The sequence below is a fragment of the Equus quagga genome, chromosome 2, assembly GCF_021613505.1.
Source record: "Equus quagga isolate Etosha38 chromosome 2, UCLA_HA_Equagga_1.0, whole genome shotgun sequence".
Classification (NCBI taxonomy): Eukaryota; Metazoa; Chordata; class Mammalia; order Perissodactyla; family Equidae; genus Equus; species Equus quagga.
In genome coordinates this window covers 52,148,184-52,165,899 of record NC_060268.1, presented here as the reverse complement: position 1 = coordinate 52,165,899, position 17,716 = coordinate 52,148,184, and the positions used below count along the sequence as shown (strand labels likewise).

Sequence of the window (17,716 nt, the reverse complement as noted above, 5' to 3'; positions counted from 1 at the left end):
ATGTCTAGATCAGGACTTTTCAACCTTGGCACTACTGACATTTGGAGCCAGATAATTCTTTGTTGTGGGGGCTGTCCTGTGCTTTGTAGAATGTTCAGCAGCATCCCTGGCCTCTACCCACTAGATGCCAGTAGCATCTCCCCAAGTTGTGACAACCAAAAATGTCACCAGACATTGCCCAATGTCACCCAGTTAAGAACCACTGGTCTAGATGGATAGTTTGAAGTCCAGGGTGGTTATTATCATGAAAGGAGCTACCTGGTAGGAGAGGACCAATGACAATCCATACACGTCCCTCTGATTTTGCTTCTCTGGACTTCCTTTGGGAGGGATAAAGACAATAGCCCTCAGCGTTTACCTGAGCGTCTTCCAGCTCACTCTCCAGGGTCCTTCTGGCTGACATGGCTTCTTTTTCTTCCTTTCTTGCATGCACAAGGGCTTCCTCTAATTGCTGCATTTCTGCCTACAATGAAACACAGGGTCAGTATGCAGTGAGAGGCATGTTGTGCCTATGAAGCTGACTCGGTGGCAGGGAAGGCATGTGCTTTTCATGGGCCCAAGGTGGCACACAACAACTGTGTTCTTGGATGTGTGTGCCTGTCTGTGGTTCCATACTTAGGCAGGAGTGAACATCCGAACCATCTGGGATGATTTTTTGAAAAGACAGGTATCCAGCCTCAGCCCTGGAGCTTCAGAAGCAGAAGGTACTGAAGGCATTCAGGCACACAAGTCTTGGAGAAGCCCTCCAGGGGATTCTGATGGATGGTTTGGGGAGCTCTGTTGGAATACATCTCCCTTGACATTTCACTTGTCCTCTCTTTCACTATCAGCTGCCTTTTCTCACTGCCATCGGTATGTTTCTCGCTAACAGCCTCCCACTTTTAGAGATCTGGCAAACCAGATAATTGGTTTGTTAAACTTGTGTGACTTCAAAAACCACCAACTATGTGTTAAAGAATAAACAGTCACGAATGAAAATCAGTCTGATGGCAGGGTTCAGATAGCCCCTTTGGGTGTTTGGAGGGCTCTGCTAAGTGTCAAGAGGTGAAGCATGCGTGATGTCTGGGTGAGGGGGACCCCTGTGTCTGTACATATGTCTCCCACCCTGACTTCACGAGCCCTGTTCTCAGGCCTCTTTAGAAGTTCATCTCCCATTCACACCACTTGCAGGAACAAAAGAAATGGTTTGCAGAGAGGATATATTCACTATCGCCTTGATCTTTCCTACTAGCTTATGGTAATAAATCCCTTCCCACTTCTGAAACCACTCAGGAAAGAAGAATCAGCCGCTGCCAAACCCAGGCAGGGGCCCCGAGAGCCTCACCTCACACTTCTTGAGCAATTCCTTCGCTTTGGCTTCGTCGCCTTTTGCGTCAGCAATCTGCCTCTGCAGCCGAGCCACGCTGCACTCCAGCTCTCCGAGGCTTTTCCGCAGCCTCTCGTTCTCCTCCTGTAGCGCCTTCATGCGCACTTTCGCCTCCACCTGGGTTTGCTCTGAACTGTTGCTCCGACTGGCCAGGACCTCAACATTCTGGTAAAAACATGGAGCGGGTGAACACGGTAAGCAGTGTCAAGGGGCATTCCCCAAGCTTCGAGGATGGCTGACACTTATTCAAAACCCACTACATGCCAGGCAACATGCTAAGCATGCTACAGCCTGCAGGCCAAGTCCAGGAAACCTCCTGTTATTAAAAAGAAAGTGTTACTGGAACACGACCATACTCATTCGTGTGCACACTGTACATGGCCACATTCCTGCTACAGGAGCAGAGTGAGGAGTTGTGGCCAAGACCACAAAGTCTACAGTGTCCCAAAGCCTGAAATATTCACTATCTGGCTCTTCACAGAAAAAGTTAGACAACCCTTGCCTGTGTTGTCCTTGACATGGGATTTTAACCTTTTAACAACCCAAGGAGGTGGGTACTATTCTTATCACCATTTTAAAGACAAAGAAATTGAGACTTGGGTAACTGTCCAAGTTCACTTAGCAGGAGCTGAGTTCAGGCAGACCGAATCCAGCAGGTGCTCTTGTAACCACTGACTCCCGGTGAGAAAAGTTCCCTGACCCCTCACCACATGCAGGGCTCCTTAACAGAAGCTCTCGATGAAGGACAGTTTCTGTTTATAGCTTCTGTTAATGTCCAATACAAGACGGAAATTAAAAGTTGCTTAAATTATGACATAGATCATAGAGCAAGCTCTAAGCACGATCATCTGAAAATGAGCTTGTGCTGCACACAATTCATGACAGAAAAGAATGGCACCAATTACAGGATGGTTATTGTTAATTCCAGCTGTCACATGGGCTTTTTATTTTTTGGCTTAAGGACTTGAAATGATAAGTGGCTTTGTTCAGAATTCCACTTCTCCTGGCAGATCTCTCACCTGCCTTCCATTTCTCCACTACTACAAAGACGCCAAAATCAGCAAATCTAATGCTCACGAGACAGCAATGCAGATGTCTGCAAGGAAAGGAAGGCCCAAAGAGAGCAGATTTGGCTTCAAAGGCTGTGTTATGGCTCACTTGGGAGAGCTATCTGCTGGAATTGCTTGCTTGCTTGCATAGCCTTCCAGAAAGATCTTTAAATCTCTTAACAGTACAGGACGCTGTATTATCCTAAACTTAACCAATTAGAGAGTTTCAGAAACCAGAGCATCTTTTCACAGCCTAAATGTTTAATTCTATATATCTAGGAAAGCCCGCCAGAGCCAGGCTACTGAGTCGGAAAGAGGTTAGCTGGCATTGCTAGGAGAAAACTACAGAGCCCGGCAGCTGGGACTTCTCAGGACTACTTGGACACCATCTTCTACAGAAACCAGCAAGATGAACAGAGGAGGAATAAAGGTGGTTGAAAGTTTGTGAAGGGATCTAAAGAATCCAATAACTGCTCAGAGGGAAAGAAGGAGAAAAGTCTAGATTGTCCATTCCTGCCCTAACTCTCCCAATAAAAGACAGGGATTACAAAGCTAGAGTTATCAAGAGAGTATGGGACTGGCAGAAGGATACACATAGAGTTCAATGGAATAAAACTGGGGTCCCAAAAATAAACCCAACATTTACAGCTGATTGATTTTCAACAAGGGGGCCAAGATAATTCAACAAATGGTGCTGGGATAACTGGATCTCCACATGCTGAAGAATGAAGTCAGACCCCTTGCTTACAACATACACAAATATTAACTCGAAATGGATCATACGCCTAAACGTAAGATCTAAAATAACACTTTTAAAAGAAAACATGGGAGTAAATACTTGCGACCTTGAGTTAGGCAAAGGCTTTTTAGGTACAACACCAAAAGCACAAGTCACAAAAGAAAAAATAGATAAATTAGACTTCATCAAAATTTACAATTTTGGGGGCAGCCCCGTGGCCAAGTGGTTAAGTTCACACACCCTGCTTCAGCGGCCCAGGGTTTCGCTGGTTTGAATCCTGGGCACAGACCTAGCACCGCTCACCAAGCCATGCTGAGGTGGTGTCCCACATGCCACAACTAGAAGGACCCATAACTAAAATATATGACTATGTACTGGAGGGTTTTGGGGAGAAGAAAGAAAAATAAAATCTTAAATCAATAAATAAAATTTACAATTTTTGTGCTGAAAACAATACCATCAAGAAAGTGAAAAGACAATCCACAGAATGAGAGAAAATATTTACAAATTATATAGCTGATAAAGGACTCACATCCAGAATATTTAAAGAATTCTTCCAGTCAATAATATAAATCACCCAATTAAAAAATGGGCAAAGGATCTGAGCAGACATCTTTCCAAAAAAGATATTAAAAAGTCCAAGAAGCACATGAAAAGATGCTCAGCATCATTAGTTATGAGAGAAATACAAATCAAAACCATAATGACATGCCACTTCACACTCAGCAGGAGAGCCATAATTAAAAAGACAGAGAATAGCAAGTGTTGGGGAGGATGAAGAGAAATTGGAACCCTCACACATTGCTGGCGGGAACGTAAAATGGTGCAGCCACTTTGGAAAACAGTTTGGCAGTTCTTCAAAATGTTAAACAGAGTTGTCATATGATCCAACAATTCCACGCCTAAATATAGATCTAAGAGAAATAAAAACATATGTTCACACAACAACTTGTGCACGAATGTTCACAGCAGCATTATTCATAGTAGCCAAAAAGTGGAAACAACCCAAACGTCCATCAACTGATGAATGAGTAAACAAAATGTGGTATATCCAAACAATGGAATATTATTTGGCCCTAAAAAACGAATGAAGTCCTGACATATACTACAACATGGATAAACCTTGAAAACATTATGCTAAGTGAAATAAGCCAGACACAAAAGGCCACATAGCTACATTTATAAGAAATGTCCAGAATAAGGAAATCTATAGAGACAGAAAGTAGAAAAGTGGTTGCCTGGAACCGAGCAGAATGGGAAGATTGGGAGATGAGAGCTCAAGGGGAAGGGTTTCTTTTGGGGGTGATGAAAATGCTCTAAAATTGACTGTAATGATGGTCGCACAACTCTTTGAACATACTAAAGACCACTGGATTGTGCAGTTTAAATAGCTGAATTGCACGTTATGTGAATTACATCTCAACACAGCTAATTTAAGAGACGAGGGGAGCGGAGTCGGGATGGAGGGGCCAGGGCATATATTTCCCCCGTCAGTCTGAGGTCTGATGGTGGGAGGAAGAGGAGACTAGAGTCATCTGCCTAAACTTCTGGTGAAGCGAAGAACCCTCACATGCGTGGTCAGTGCTCTTTCATTCACTCAGAAATCTCAGGAAGAGCAAGGACACTGAAAACCAGATCTGGTTGAACCTGGACTGGGCCTCCCTGGCACCCTGACGTGCTGGAAAAGGACCTTGGCGGTGTTCTGACTTTTAGGACTTGGTACTTTGTCTGTCTGAAAGTTGTGGGGCACTTTCTGAGTCCTGAGGGATTACGTGCTGCGAAAACAGCTCGAGCAAGTCCATCCCTCAGTCTACGGCTGCCAGGGGTCGGCTGCAAGCCCAGCTTCCGTTTCACAGGCTCTGTGTGACTCTAGGGGAGCCCGCATGTGTTGAGACACTCACTCCTGGTTTGACTATTTGTAAAGTGATAATATGTTTTTCTCTCTGTCTTCATAGCGTGGCGACCACATTATGTTTACAGATAAATTTAACTTAAGCCTCTGTTGGCAAACCGTTTCAGAACCCCTCCCCTGACTCCACCCCCCCAACCTCCCCCCCCCCCCCCCCCGCCCAGTCCATTACTTTATATAAGCCCACAGGACAAATATCCTTTTCCTGAAACCATACCTAATTCACCTGCAGCATCCCGGAATGCAAAAAAATAAAAATCATATCCCTTTGTTCAAGGGAAGTCCTACATGCAAGTTCTTCTCCATGACTTCCCAGCGAAGAAAATTGGTTGAGAGAAGCTCCAAATGCCCTTCCATCTCTGCACCTTGATCTGTGCATCATCTTTGCCAAATGCTTACGTTTATATCTCACGAATGTGGCAAAGGCAGCAGAAGTCCACCAAGGTCAGAGTTGGTAAAGATCTACTCAGAGAGGAGATCACTGGGGACAAATACTGTTGACCTCCCTTAAGCTGCCGGTACTAAATTTCTGTGGTTCTTTGATCTTAAGTCCTGTACGTCATAACAAGATTGGAGAGATGTTCCATGACAAATAAAACCAAACAGCGCACGGTTTTTAACGATTCATTTAGCCATATCACACCACCAATGTAATATCTATTTTTAAAAGGATTAACAGATTTGCTTTTTAATATTTTAACCATTATTCATTCATACAAGTAGCCATAAATGGTTAATAAAAACCAATTTTAATTCCTCTGCCACTCCAAAAGGTTGGAAACACCACACTAGGTCATCAATACAAAGGCAAAAGCAGATGTGTTCTGTTCTATTGTTTTTCAAGATTGGACCATGCTTTATAATTGCACTGAGATCAATTCTTCCAGTCAGGCAGCCAAGGTCAAAGGCTGGGTAACAGAGTGTGGGTGGTATAAGGAAAAAGGTTCTCTCATCCACTGCTGGTGGGCCAGAAACTGGAATGCGCTCCTGGAGGGCAATTTGGTAGTATCATCAAAATTATAATGTACAGCCCATCTGACAAAGCAACTCGTCTTCTAGCACTTATCCTACAGGTGTGCAAAATGACATACCCACTAGGTTATTCACTGTGACACTGCAATAGCAAAAGACTGAAAACAACTAAATGCCAATTAACTGGGCACTCGTTAAATAAATTATATCAGATCAATGATAGCCTGTGCAGCTAGAAAAAAAAGGAACAAGAAAGGGAGGAAAATGCAAGGAACAGCATAGTATACATGGCATGCTTCTGTTTGTATAAAAAGAAGGTAATGGGGATAAATATGTGTTTACTTGGCTACACAAGAAACTGGTAACAATGACGGGCTGTGAGGAAAGGAACTGGGGCTATGGAAAGAAGCAGAGTAAAGTATTCCATTGCAAACCCTTTTGAATTTTGAACTACGGAAATTCTCCGGGTATTAAAAATTTTTTAAATAAACACAATTTTCTTTGAAAAGATTGACTATCAATGGTCACAGGCACTTGAAGGAAAACTCCCCTCCCCAGCCCAGTTCTCACCTCCTCCAGCCTCTAGAAACCCTTCCCCAGCCCAGTTGTGGATACTTCTGGGCCATGAAAGATAGCAGAGCTGGAGCCCGGGAGCAGCTGTACAAACAGAGCAGAGTGCCAACTCTCCCACGCTGGTTTACATAGTTAAGACATTCTTTTTCACCACATATAGCTGGGAGAGGGGAAAAGGCCCAGATGGCCCAGGACTTGCACTTACACAAGTGCTTCTCCAAATTTTCCACCCAAGCAATCCTAAGGCAAAGAAGTCCAATATGGGGCGATGAGAGACATCCAAGGGACTGCAAAAAACTGCTTTCAAGGCTTGGGTTTTTCCATAAAAAATGCATGCAAATTTTGCATTCAACACTACAGCGTTTTTCAATCTACCCCAAGTCTCTTTTTATGTTACGATACTGTGGCCTTGGTGTTCCAGGAAGATGGGCCACTTCCACCCTGGAGCTTGGCCAAGCACTCTTCTTGGTTGGCTAATTCATTAAAAATTTAGCCCAATTTCCCATTCGAGGATGGTCTGGCAAACTGATGGGAACTAAGAAAATTCTTCCAAAACAGACAAACAGCATGTTTCAAGGTGCTGAATTGCTAAATTTCCACCACTTCTATAATAGTTGACTTTTAACCATTTGTTCCAATTACTGATTTAAAAGATGGGGATATAGAATTATTTGACACAAAGAAAAACAAAATCCCAGTCTTTGCCAGGTGCCACCATTCATTACAAATAATGACTTGCTTATCAGCTAGCATATTTTCATGAGTTAACATCCACATTTAGCAATGTTCACACTGTTCCCTGAGGCCAGGGGAAACTTCTATCCACGACAAACAAAAACCCCCAAATAGCACTGCAAAAGGCAATGTCTGAGTATTCTTCCTGATCCTAAGGTGGTGACGTGCTTTTCTTGTAGGAGAACAGATCTGACACCTCAGACGGGTTTGCTCCTGATGGATAACAAGTAACCACAGAGAACAAGGCCTGCCCCACTTGCCCTTGTACAGACCCAACACACAGACATATCAGGTTTTACTAATTAACACGGCCTCTGCCACAGTCGGCTTTTGTTTCTTTTCTGTCTCCCTTTTTTGCTGAATGAACGAAAACAGCTGAGGCGTGGGGGCCGCGAGTCCAGGGAATGGAATGTTGGTTTGTCGGTTCCATCCCACTGGCCACCCCCACACTCCAGTGTGTGGAGGCTGCGGGATCTCAGCTGACAGGTACCCAAGTGTCCCCGAGGTCAGGTACCTGCTGGTTTGTTACCACCTTTTCACCATCACAGCTGGGAATGTCCACTTTCATTTCCAGGACCTGAGCTACAAATAACGAGTCCCTTTCTCACGCTGAATGATGTGTAAAGAACCAAGTTTCTGCATTGTGTCTTCAGCTTCCCCCTCACCTGAGCAACAGGCAAACTATTTAGGAATAGAAACAGCATGTATTTTAGTCACGAGCCCCTCACTCCATCTTTCCCTAGTTATCTGTGAATGTCACTGCCCCAAGGCCTATAAGCCAGGGCTTCTCACATTTTAATAAGCATAGGGCTCAACTGGGGATCTCATTAAATGCTCATTCTGACTCAGGGAGTCTGGAGCTGGGCCTGACTCTGTATCTCTAACAAGCTGCCAGGTGGTACCAGTGATGCTGGTCCGTGGGTGCCACTTCGAGTAGTAAGGTCTAGGCTGATGAGAGGCTACTCAGACCTCAGGGCCATCCTGCAGATGATCCAGCTCAGGCCCCAACTGTTCAAGTCCTTCATGCTTCTTCGTATGACTCCAGTGCCTGGATTGAGTCTACTGCAGGCTTGGCAGCCAGCTCACACTGTGACCTACGCAAACCCTGACCCCTCACATCCTTAGAGTAAGAGTAATTGGTAATATCCACTCTGAATGGGTCAGAAAATCCAAAAAGAAAGACAAGAAACACAAAAGCTTGAAAAAGTTGAAATCCCTGTATGAATGGAAAGTGATGGGTTTTTCCTTCCTCCTTTTTGACTCCACCTACTTACCATTTGGTCAAGTAGGGGAGTTGAGCCACTGAAAAACATTTTTAAACCCCTATTCTTAGGGCTACATCAGAATTTCCAAAAATTCTCTCACTATATTCCTTAAATGCCAACACTATTCCTTCCCAACATATTTACAGCTCAGAACCGAGTTGGTTATACAGTTGGACTTCTCCTTGATAAGCTCTTTTTGTTTGCTTTTTTGTTTTTGGCAATGGAGCAGGGCATGAACGAGATGGGAATAAATGTGGCAAAGAAACTGGCAGAGAAGTAGAGGGTACTCATTACCAAAATCCCAAATATCTTCAAGGAAAAGCTGATGCCAAAGCCAGGAAGAGTGGAGGTCAATATTCAATTTCTTTTTGTTAGAAGATGTGGATTCTGGACCAGACTCTGCTAATAATTTACTGTATGATGACTTTAGGCAAGTCATTTGATTTCCATCTACCGTCAGTTTCCTCCTCTGTAACACAAAATGGTCAGTCCAGCTAATTTCAACGGCCCTACCAGCTTTAACAGGCTGGGGTTCTAGAACAAACTTGAAGAAATAGGGCTGCATTAAGCAATCATGGAATTAAATAAACTAAGAATTCCAGAGGTTTTACTCCTATAACATCATCTTAAATTTCATTTTCAAATGCTGTCAGCTAAACTCAGATCATTTTTACCAGTTTCCCTGCCAGCATCGAAAGCTGAAGACAAAATCTAAAAACGGGCCACTTCCTGCCACTGAGCAGAATAAAGTGTCATTAATTTGCCATAATTCACCGAGCTTAAACATATCATGCTTAATGCAGATCTTGCTTACATCCTATTTTTTCATTGCCCTGGTGGTAATTTGCCTGCCTACAAAACCACCTAAAAGATACTCCCTTTTAATCACGTTTAATTACCCAGTTCTTCCTATAGTAACTTAGTGATTACACAAGTTAAAATACCATTGGTATACACTTCCTTTTAAACAGTTCAGAAACCAGCAAGATTTGCTCCTGGAGCAGCCTGTAATTCAGACACAGGTCTAAGACAAAAGCTAGGCTAAAAAAATGCCTCACTCTTACCTATAGAATGCATTTGACATAGGCTCTCATTTAACCCACACAACAAACCTATAGAGACACCCAAGACGGGGATAAAAATACCTATGATAAATATACTCTGCACCTAAACAGGCCAAGTGATTTTCCCAAGAGGCAACATGCTCACTAGCTCAGGCCCTGACATATGGTATCATTCCATTGATAGGAAATGTCCAGAATAGGCAAATCCATGGATGGGGCAGGCCCCGTGGCTGAGTGGTTAAGCTAGTGCTTCGGCGGCCCAGAGTTTCCACCGGTTTGGATTCTGGGTGCGGACACAGCACCGCTCATCAGGCCATGCTGAGGCAGTGTCCCACATAGCACAACCAGAAGGATCTACAACTGGAATATATAACTATGTACTGGTGGGCTTTGGGGAAAAGAAGAAGAAGAAGGAAAAAAAAAGATTGCCAACAGATGTTAGCTCAGGTGCCAACCTTAAAAAAAAAAAAATCCATGGAGAAAGTATACTAGCGGTTGCCATGAGATGGGAGAAAGGGGGAATTCGGATGTAAGGGGCTTCATCTGGGGATGATGGAAATATAGTGGACTTGGACAGTGGTGACGGTTGCCCAACATTGTGAATATATACAAACCACTGAAATGTACACTTAAATAGGGTGAATTTTAAGTTATATGAATGTTATCTCAATAAAAACAAAAGGAAAAAAAAAGAGTTCAGGCCGTGGAGTCAGCCAACCTGAACTAGCCTAGCTTGTTCCTCTCTCTACGCCTCGGTTTTCCTCTTGTTCTGATAACGAAGGGAGACACGCTAAGTGTGTAGCGATGTTTCAGGCACACAGGAAGAACTCCACTGATGATAGCTACATATTAAGGTAAGGAAACCAAAAGCCGCACAACCAGAACTTGCACTCAGCTCTCCGACTCCCTGCCTGTGATCTCCGCTACCTGCTTCTATGTTCTTCCCAGTGGGTCAGCAGCTTCGGGGAAAATTCCCCACGGCCAGCCAGAGGAGGGAAAAGGAAGAGCCACACTTGCCAACGAGGGGGCCTTAGCTATGTCCACACACCCTGATTTAAAGGGGGGAAAAAAAACGAATATGCAACTGTTATCAGGGGCCTCTCCGGGTTACAGACTTTTTTTCCCCCCCCTTTTTCTCCCCAAAGCCCCCCGGTACATAGTTGTGTATTTTTAGTTGTGGGTCCTTCTAATTGTGGCATGTGGGATGCCGCCTCAGCATGGCCTGATGAGCGGTGCCATGTCTGCGCCCAGGATTCGAACCAGCAAAACCCTGGGCCCCCGAAGCAGAGCGCATGAACTTAACCACTCGGCCACAGACTTTTAATTATGCTTTTGCCTTTATTTTTTTAACACCACTCCCTAAAAAATTCTCATAAAAATTTCCCCAGTTTCCAGGAGCTCAAAAGATCCTACATCATATTTATAAGACACCATTTCCGTCCCCATGAGGGCCAAGTCTAAGCTAACCTTGTGACCAGCAAGTAAAAGTAAAAGTTCTGTTTATAGAACCCAGCATCCCCGCAGGTGCAGTTAGCCCTTAAAGGAGTTGCTGGCTGGTGGAAGGGACTCCACCCAGACAATACCATGTGTAAAGGGCTCTGGGTCACCAGGGAAATATTGGGGGGTGGAGGCAGGGAAAAAGCAGGGTTGGACACCCAGTTAGATTCGCTTCATCGCTGACAGATCAGACAGCTTTACAAGTGGTTAAAATCAGCTTGCTGTCAGCACACACATGTCCAACAGGTTGAACAGGATTTTTGAAGACAGTAGATAAACAAGCAGGATCTCCAGAGCACTGCCTACTGGGCAGCTACAGGGATCCTTCCAAGATAAACTAAAGGCTCAATCTGGAAGCCAACAGGTTCTAATCAAGTCCACAGTTCTACACTGTTCCCTTCCCAGAAATCTTATTTGTGAAAGCTGAACCTTCAACTTTTCCATTTTGCTGCTACTTTATTTCCATAAAGGCTGAGAGGATCAACCCTAAACTGTAGAAATCATGCCATTTAAAAAATTTAAATAAAAATGCTTAGACTAAGAACTCTCAATCCAATGGACCATTCCCATTAGCACCTCTTTGCACCTCCAAACTAGACCAAATTTCCATGCAGAAAATTGTCAATTTTTCCCTTTGTTCCCTACCTCCATGGCTGCAGGAACAATGCTAACAGGGGCTGGAGAAAGAAAAGCAGGACAGACATCACAGTCAGGAGGGCAAGAGGTTGGGCCAACACTCTCACCGAGCCTTGAGGGTGCTTCCCACAATCCCCAGGATTAAGACATACAACAAGGGTGACCTTTATTTATTTCCTCCTTCAAAGATGTTGGCTGTTCTCTGAGACAGAGTTGAGCAGACCGGACTCCTGCAAAGCCCACGCACGGTCTCTGGCCCCCTCCTTGCAGGGCCAGAAATAGGAATGTCCTAATCCAGGTATGGTCACCTGCCCACTCTGAGGTTTTGTCCAAGTAACAATTTCTCTACCTCACAGTTTGGTTTTCTTAAAAACAGGGGTGGTGTTATGGATCCATTCACTGCATGGATCAAGAAAAATGAAAGATGACAGTGCCAAGTGTCAAAACACTAGTCACTATTTAAATAGCAAACAGTGTCCAGGAAGGAGCTATTATGTACCACCCAGAAGTTAGAGAACATAAATCACAGATTTCCTTCTAGACAGAGGCCTTGAAGGAGGCGTGGTGACTTTTTGGCCTCCGTCCCCTTGGACCAATTGTTTCCCAGCCGTGGCCGCTGACACTCCTCTCGCTCAGTCCCTCCATTTCTGAATGAAGAGACAACAAAATGTCATGTTCCCTCTCAGAAGAGCTGGGAGAGACACAGGGGGAGGCATGGAGTAACCAAGTTTAGTCAAAGACCTCCCCCAAGACTGCTCGAGGGCTGGGTGCCAAGGGATTTTTTAAAAAGGCACCTACCATAGAGGCCCCCAAAAACCACCATAGTGGTCATTAGCGCCGCTCACCAAATATTCCAGTCCTTCTGACCTCCAGGCACGTGTACGCTCCTGCTGGCCTGCCCCCTTGAAGTCAGCTGTGGCCACATGACTAGCTTTGGCCAATGAAACGTGAGTGCAAGTAGCACTTGTATCCAGGTACAAGCTCTAAGAGCCAGTTAGTGAGTCACCATACGCCCCTCCCACTGCCACTGCGATCATGGACGCCTGGGGCCCCAGAGCAAAGCAACCCCCACCCACACACCACCATGACCCACGTGAGAAACATAACGTGAGCAAGAAATAAGCTTCTAGTTAAACTACTGAGCTCTTGCTCCTGCAGCATAAGCTAGCCTATCACATTATGGAAAGACTCTCTATTCACAGGTTCGGCCCACCACCCTTAGTCCACTGAGAACAAAACCTTGAGTATATCATAAGCTTCATCCTGAAGAGCCAGTGGAGCTGCAACAATGAAAGAGCCTGGGCTTCCAGAGGCAGGCAGACCTGGGTTCAAATCTTGACTTTGCCACTTACTAGCCATGTGATGCTGAGCCAGTCAACCGCCCTTCACTGAGCTGCAATTTCCTGGACTCTGAAACGGCAATTCTATCACCCACCACACAGGGGCGTGGCGGGGACTAAAGGTGATGAACGTAAACTATGCAGCGCCTGGCCAGCCACGCAGAGTGCACTCTGGAAGCAGTGATGTAGTGAACCTCACCAGTATCTTCACCCTGCTTTGGTCACTTACCAGCTGCTTCCTGCTCTGCAAAATAGCGAAGTAACGCTGTGCCTGCTCTCAGGGGAGCTGCGAGGGCTCAGCGTGAGAGTGTCTGTGGGAGCAGCAAGCACCATGTGGGGCTCAGGTGGCAGCTGCTCAGAAAATGAGAATACCAGATCTTCCCCCATACTCTAAGCCGTTTATTCAACCTGCCCTGAGTGAGCCCTGGAGTGCCAAGAGCCAGTGAAGCTGCACCCCCTGCACATAGAGGACCCAGGCTCCCTGCGCCTTCTGCCCTGGGCTCCAGACTGCCTTCCAGGCCCCATCTGAAGCCTACTCCCCCACCCCCAGCCAAGTTGCTGGCTGCCATTTACTGGACCATAAGCACTACCTCTGCCCAGGGACTCTGACCTTGGGGACCCACACACCAACCTGACCCCCTAAGACAGCCACACCAGCCTAGGTGACCCCTGAGTTTAAGAAGCCCCCTTGAATATTATTCGCAGAAGTATGGCCCGTCCCCAGAGTCAGCTCTGCAGGAGTAGGGGGAGGTCCCTCACCAGGGCTCCTGCTGACCTACTACTGAAGATTCAGAGAGCCTGGGGGCCCCTTCCAGCCCCAGCTTTGACAGTTACAGCATTCCAGCGAGGCTCTGAGGAGCAATCACCCTCACATCTAGGAAAATCTGCCATTTGCCACCAGACGCCTGGTCAAATGCTAACAGCATCCTGAAATGTGTGTCCTTAGGTGATAGTTTAATGAAATGCTATCAGTGGTATCGAGACATCCCGACTGCACCCGGCCCACTGAGAGCAGCCTCTGTGGAAGGAGTGCAGGAGGCAGAATGGAGGAGGGCAGGTGTCACTAGCTGTTTGACCTGAGGCAAGTCACAATCTCTGTGAGCCGCATTTCCACAGCTATCCCATGTCGAGAGAAGGGAATCCAATTAGGGATTTAAGCATTCACCACTGTCTACACTGAATGAGTATACAAGTTGAGTGGGGCACAGCGCCATTCTTCAAGAATTTGAAGTCCCACAAGAGAATTAAACTGTCACAACTGAAATATAAGTAATCATGGCCTAAAGAAAGGGTCACGAGCACAACAGTCTAATGGCCTCTAAGATCATGTCCATCTCTGTGATTAAGAATATGGCGCCCACATGGCTAATAAAGGTCATTGCCTCCCTCTGGCCTACCAAAGTTTCCATTTCTCCAGATAAGTTAAAACAGACCTGGATCTTCTTTCATTCATTCATTATCTTACTCATAAAATGGTAGAATGTCAGCGCTATTTGGGACACCAAATTTCTCTGGTTCAAATCCCAAGCTGAATTTCCAATATTCTCCCATCCCTCTCCACCCCTGCTTTATCTTTAGCAGATAAGCAGTTATCCAACCTCCGCGTCCAGGGGCTGGAAACACACGACCTCTCAAAACAGGCCTTTCTGTTTTCTGACAGCACTCAGCCATGGAAACGTCTCCTTCACATGGAGCTGATATCTGCATTCCTACAACATCACTGGGACCAGCCAAGAAGGGTACAGTCCTTCCTCCAAATGACAGCCTTTCAAACACCTGAAGCCCTCATACCTCCCTCACACCATCCTATCCTGTCTTTTCTCCTTTAGGCTAAACTTTCAAAGGTCCTTCCTCACCCACTGGAGCGTGGTATCAAGTACTCCTTCAAAGTGTGGGGCCCAAAACCAAAGCAACACCCCCTGAAGAGTCTGGCCTGCCGTCGTCCTGATTACCAGTTCCCCCAGGCTCCCAAGACAATGTCTCCCAGAAACTAAAATAGTCAGATCCCTCACAAATACATGTCTGCATAGAGGCCAAGGACGAAACCTGGTGCTTGAACTCAAGGCCACAAGCCAAAGAAAGCTTCAACCACCTGGCGACACACAGACATCCACTGCATCTTTGCTAGGACCCCCCGTGAGCAATACTGCAGGGATCAATGGTGACGGTCAGGGTGTCACTGCCAGGTCCTACTCCTGCTCCCATCCCTTCTTCGGCTGCTAGCCCCTTTCTACTTCCCTCTCCACCAGGGTACCTCCAACCTCCCCCCTGGCTCTCGTGCATTTCTCAGATAGCTCTGGGAGGTCACCTTGTCGGCCCAATCCCATTCTCTTTGCTGGTGAACTGTACCTTAACTCTTCTGGAGGGAAAAAAAAATAAAGACAGTGTCTTTTTCTCTTAGTCTCCTTTCCCTCCCACCATTCCCTCTTTGCCCTCCCGTACTTCTCTCCCTTTATGGCCAACACCCTCCACACCATCCCATTCAAGGGCTATGCCTGAGGAACTGGATCAGGGGCCCGATTCCCTACTGGCCCTCGGTGAGCTGCTGGTTGCATGCCACAGGACAAGGCTCTGGGCCAGGCAGGCATAACATCTACTGAGTGCTTGCTCTACGCCGGACATTGTGCCCATTCCATGGGGGTCTCACTTAATTCTTAAGTTACCTCCCACCCCTCCCGAGGGAGATACTATGAAATCCTTTGCTTATAAGTGAGGAAATTGAGACACTAAGAGGTTAAGTAACTTGCTTAAGGTCTCAAGGCTAGTAAGAGTAGAGCCAGGATATAATCCCAGCGGCCTGACTTAAGAGCCCAAAAGACTGAAAACTAGACAGTGAGCTCTTCACAGGCAGGGTCTGCCCCACACTCTGGGCCCCAGCCTAGGCCGGTGCCTGGCACACAGTGCACCCACAATTCAAGTTCAGTGAATTTTTGCCTCTACATGTTTTTAAGTGTCTAGGTATATTTGAACATATCCAACGATAGTCACCTAACACACATACTGCCCCACTACACACTTATTTTATATTATTTTTTATCATCAACACACATTATTTCTACTATGTCATGAGCTAGATCAACTTTTAAATGCTACCAACTGTTCTTCGCCAGTAGCTACTTTGTTTTTTAAGAAAGATTAGCCCTGAGCTAACATCTGCTGCCAATCCTCCTCTTTTTGCTGAGGAAGACTGGCCCTGAGCTAACATCTGTGCCCAGCTTCCTCTACTTTATATGTGGGACGCCTATCACAGTATGGCGTGCCAAGCGGTGCCATGTCCGCACCCAGGATCCGAACCGGCGAACCCCAGGCCGCTGAGAAGCGGAAAGTACACACTTAACCGCTGTGCCACCAGGCCAGCCCCTAGATCAACTTTTGTTATCTGGCCTGAGAACCTTACCCCAATTTATAACAATGTCTCCATGAGAAAATTGTTCCAATTTCCAAACACGCTACATAAAAATAAATTTTTAGCACTCCTCCTTTCCTAAATTGAGTCCCCAGCTAGCAGATTCCTTCATTAGGGTGCTGTTTACCTTTGCATTACTAAGAGGTCTGTCTGACTGAAGTCGGCCCCACTTCGCTGCATCTCTGCCTCAGAAAAGATGCCTGAATTTCAGAGGAATGTGTGAATTGGACACATCTCACAGTTTTCACAAAGGCCCCATTCTCAATCCAAATTTTTTTTTTTAAAGATTGGCCCTGAGCTCACATCTGTTGCCAATCTTCTTTTTTTTCTTCTTCTTCCTCTCTCCAAAGGCCCCCAGTACATAGTTGTATATTCTACTTGTAGATCCTTCTAGTTCTGCTATGTGGGATGCCGCCTCAGCATGGCTTGACGAGTGGTGCCATGTCCACACCCAGGATCCGAACGGGTAAAACCCTGGGCCACCGAAGCAGAGCACGCGAACTTAACTACTAGGCCACGGGGTTGGCCCCTCAATCCAAATTGTTCGCAAAACTATACTTCCCTGAGAGGCATAGGGTCTTGCTTAACCTAATAAATGACTGCCCTAATTAATGCGTTTTCAGTTCCCTGAGATGGCTGGAATTTTTAGCTTAGGAGGAACTTGACATCTGTTCTAGTCGCTCGTTTTCCAGATGAGCAAACCAGGACCTGGAGAGGTTAAGCAACTTGTTCAAAGTCACACAGCGGACTTTCAGCTGTGCCGGGAACTTGACGGACTCAAATTTAACTCCCTCATTAGGCATTAACTATTCACCTAAGTAATAGCGCTCCTGCTCCCCGACAATGACAACGCCATTCTGAACACACACCTTCGTTTCCAGCACTGCCTGGGAACCCAAGCGAGTCCTCTGCCCTCAGAAAAACACAGAAGAGACTCTCTTTCAGACTTCAGACTGCAGATAGTGGCCGCCCGCCAAAGGGAAAGGGTGTGAAGAAAAACATCTTACGTTTCCTTCTCGACCTGAAAGATGCATTTTTCCATTCCTACTCCCCAACCCGAGCCCAGGCTCTCATCTACTCTCGTCTAGAAAACTAGAACACTCAATTCTAGCACACATCTCACCACTCAACTCATTTACAATATGTCTTCCAGAAAGACCTTGCC

The 17,716-nt window shown here is 45.9% G+C and overlaps 1 protein-coding gene across 3 annotated transcripts in view; it reads right to left on the bottom strand.

The window, feature by feature from the left end:
* Nucleotides 1–17,716, bottom strand: part of CGNL1 (cingulin like 1) — a 152,365-nt gene that overhangs the window by 29,836 nt on the left and 104,813 nt on the right. For all 3 annotated transcript variants that reach the window (XM_046652003.1, XM_046652004.1, XM_046652002.1), the window contains exons 9-10: nt 1,325–1,531; nt 359–463 (exon numbers count right to left, since the gene is read on the bottom strand). In XM_046652003.1, the coding sequence (XP_046507959.1) occupies nt 359–463; nt 1,325–1,531 (312 nt within the window). The remainder of the gene's footprint in view (nt 1–358; nt 464–1,324; nt 1,532–17,716) is intronic.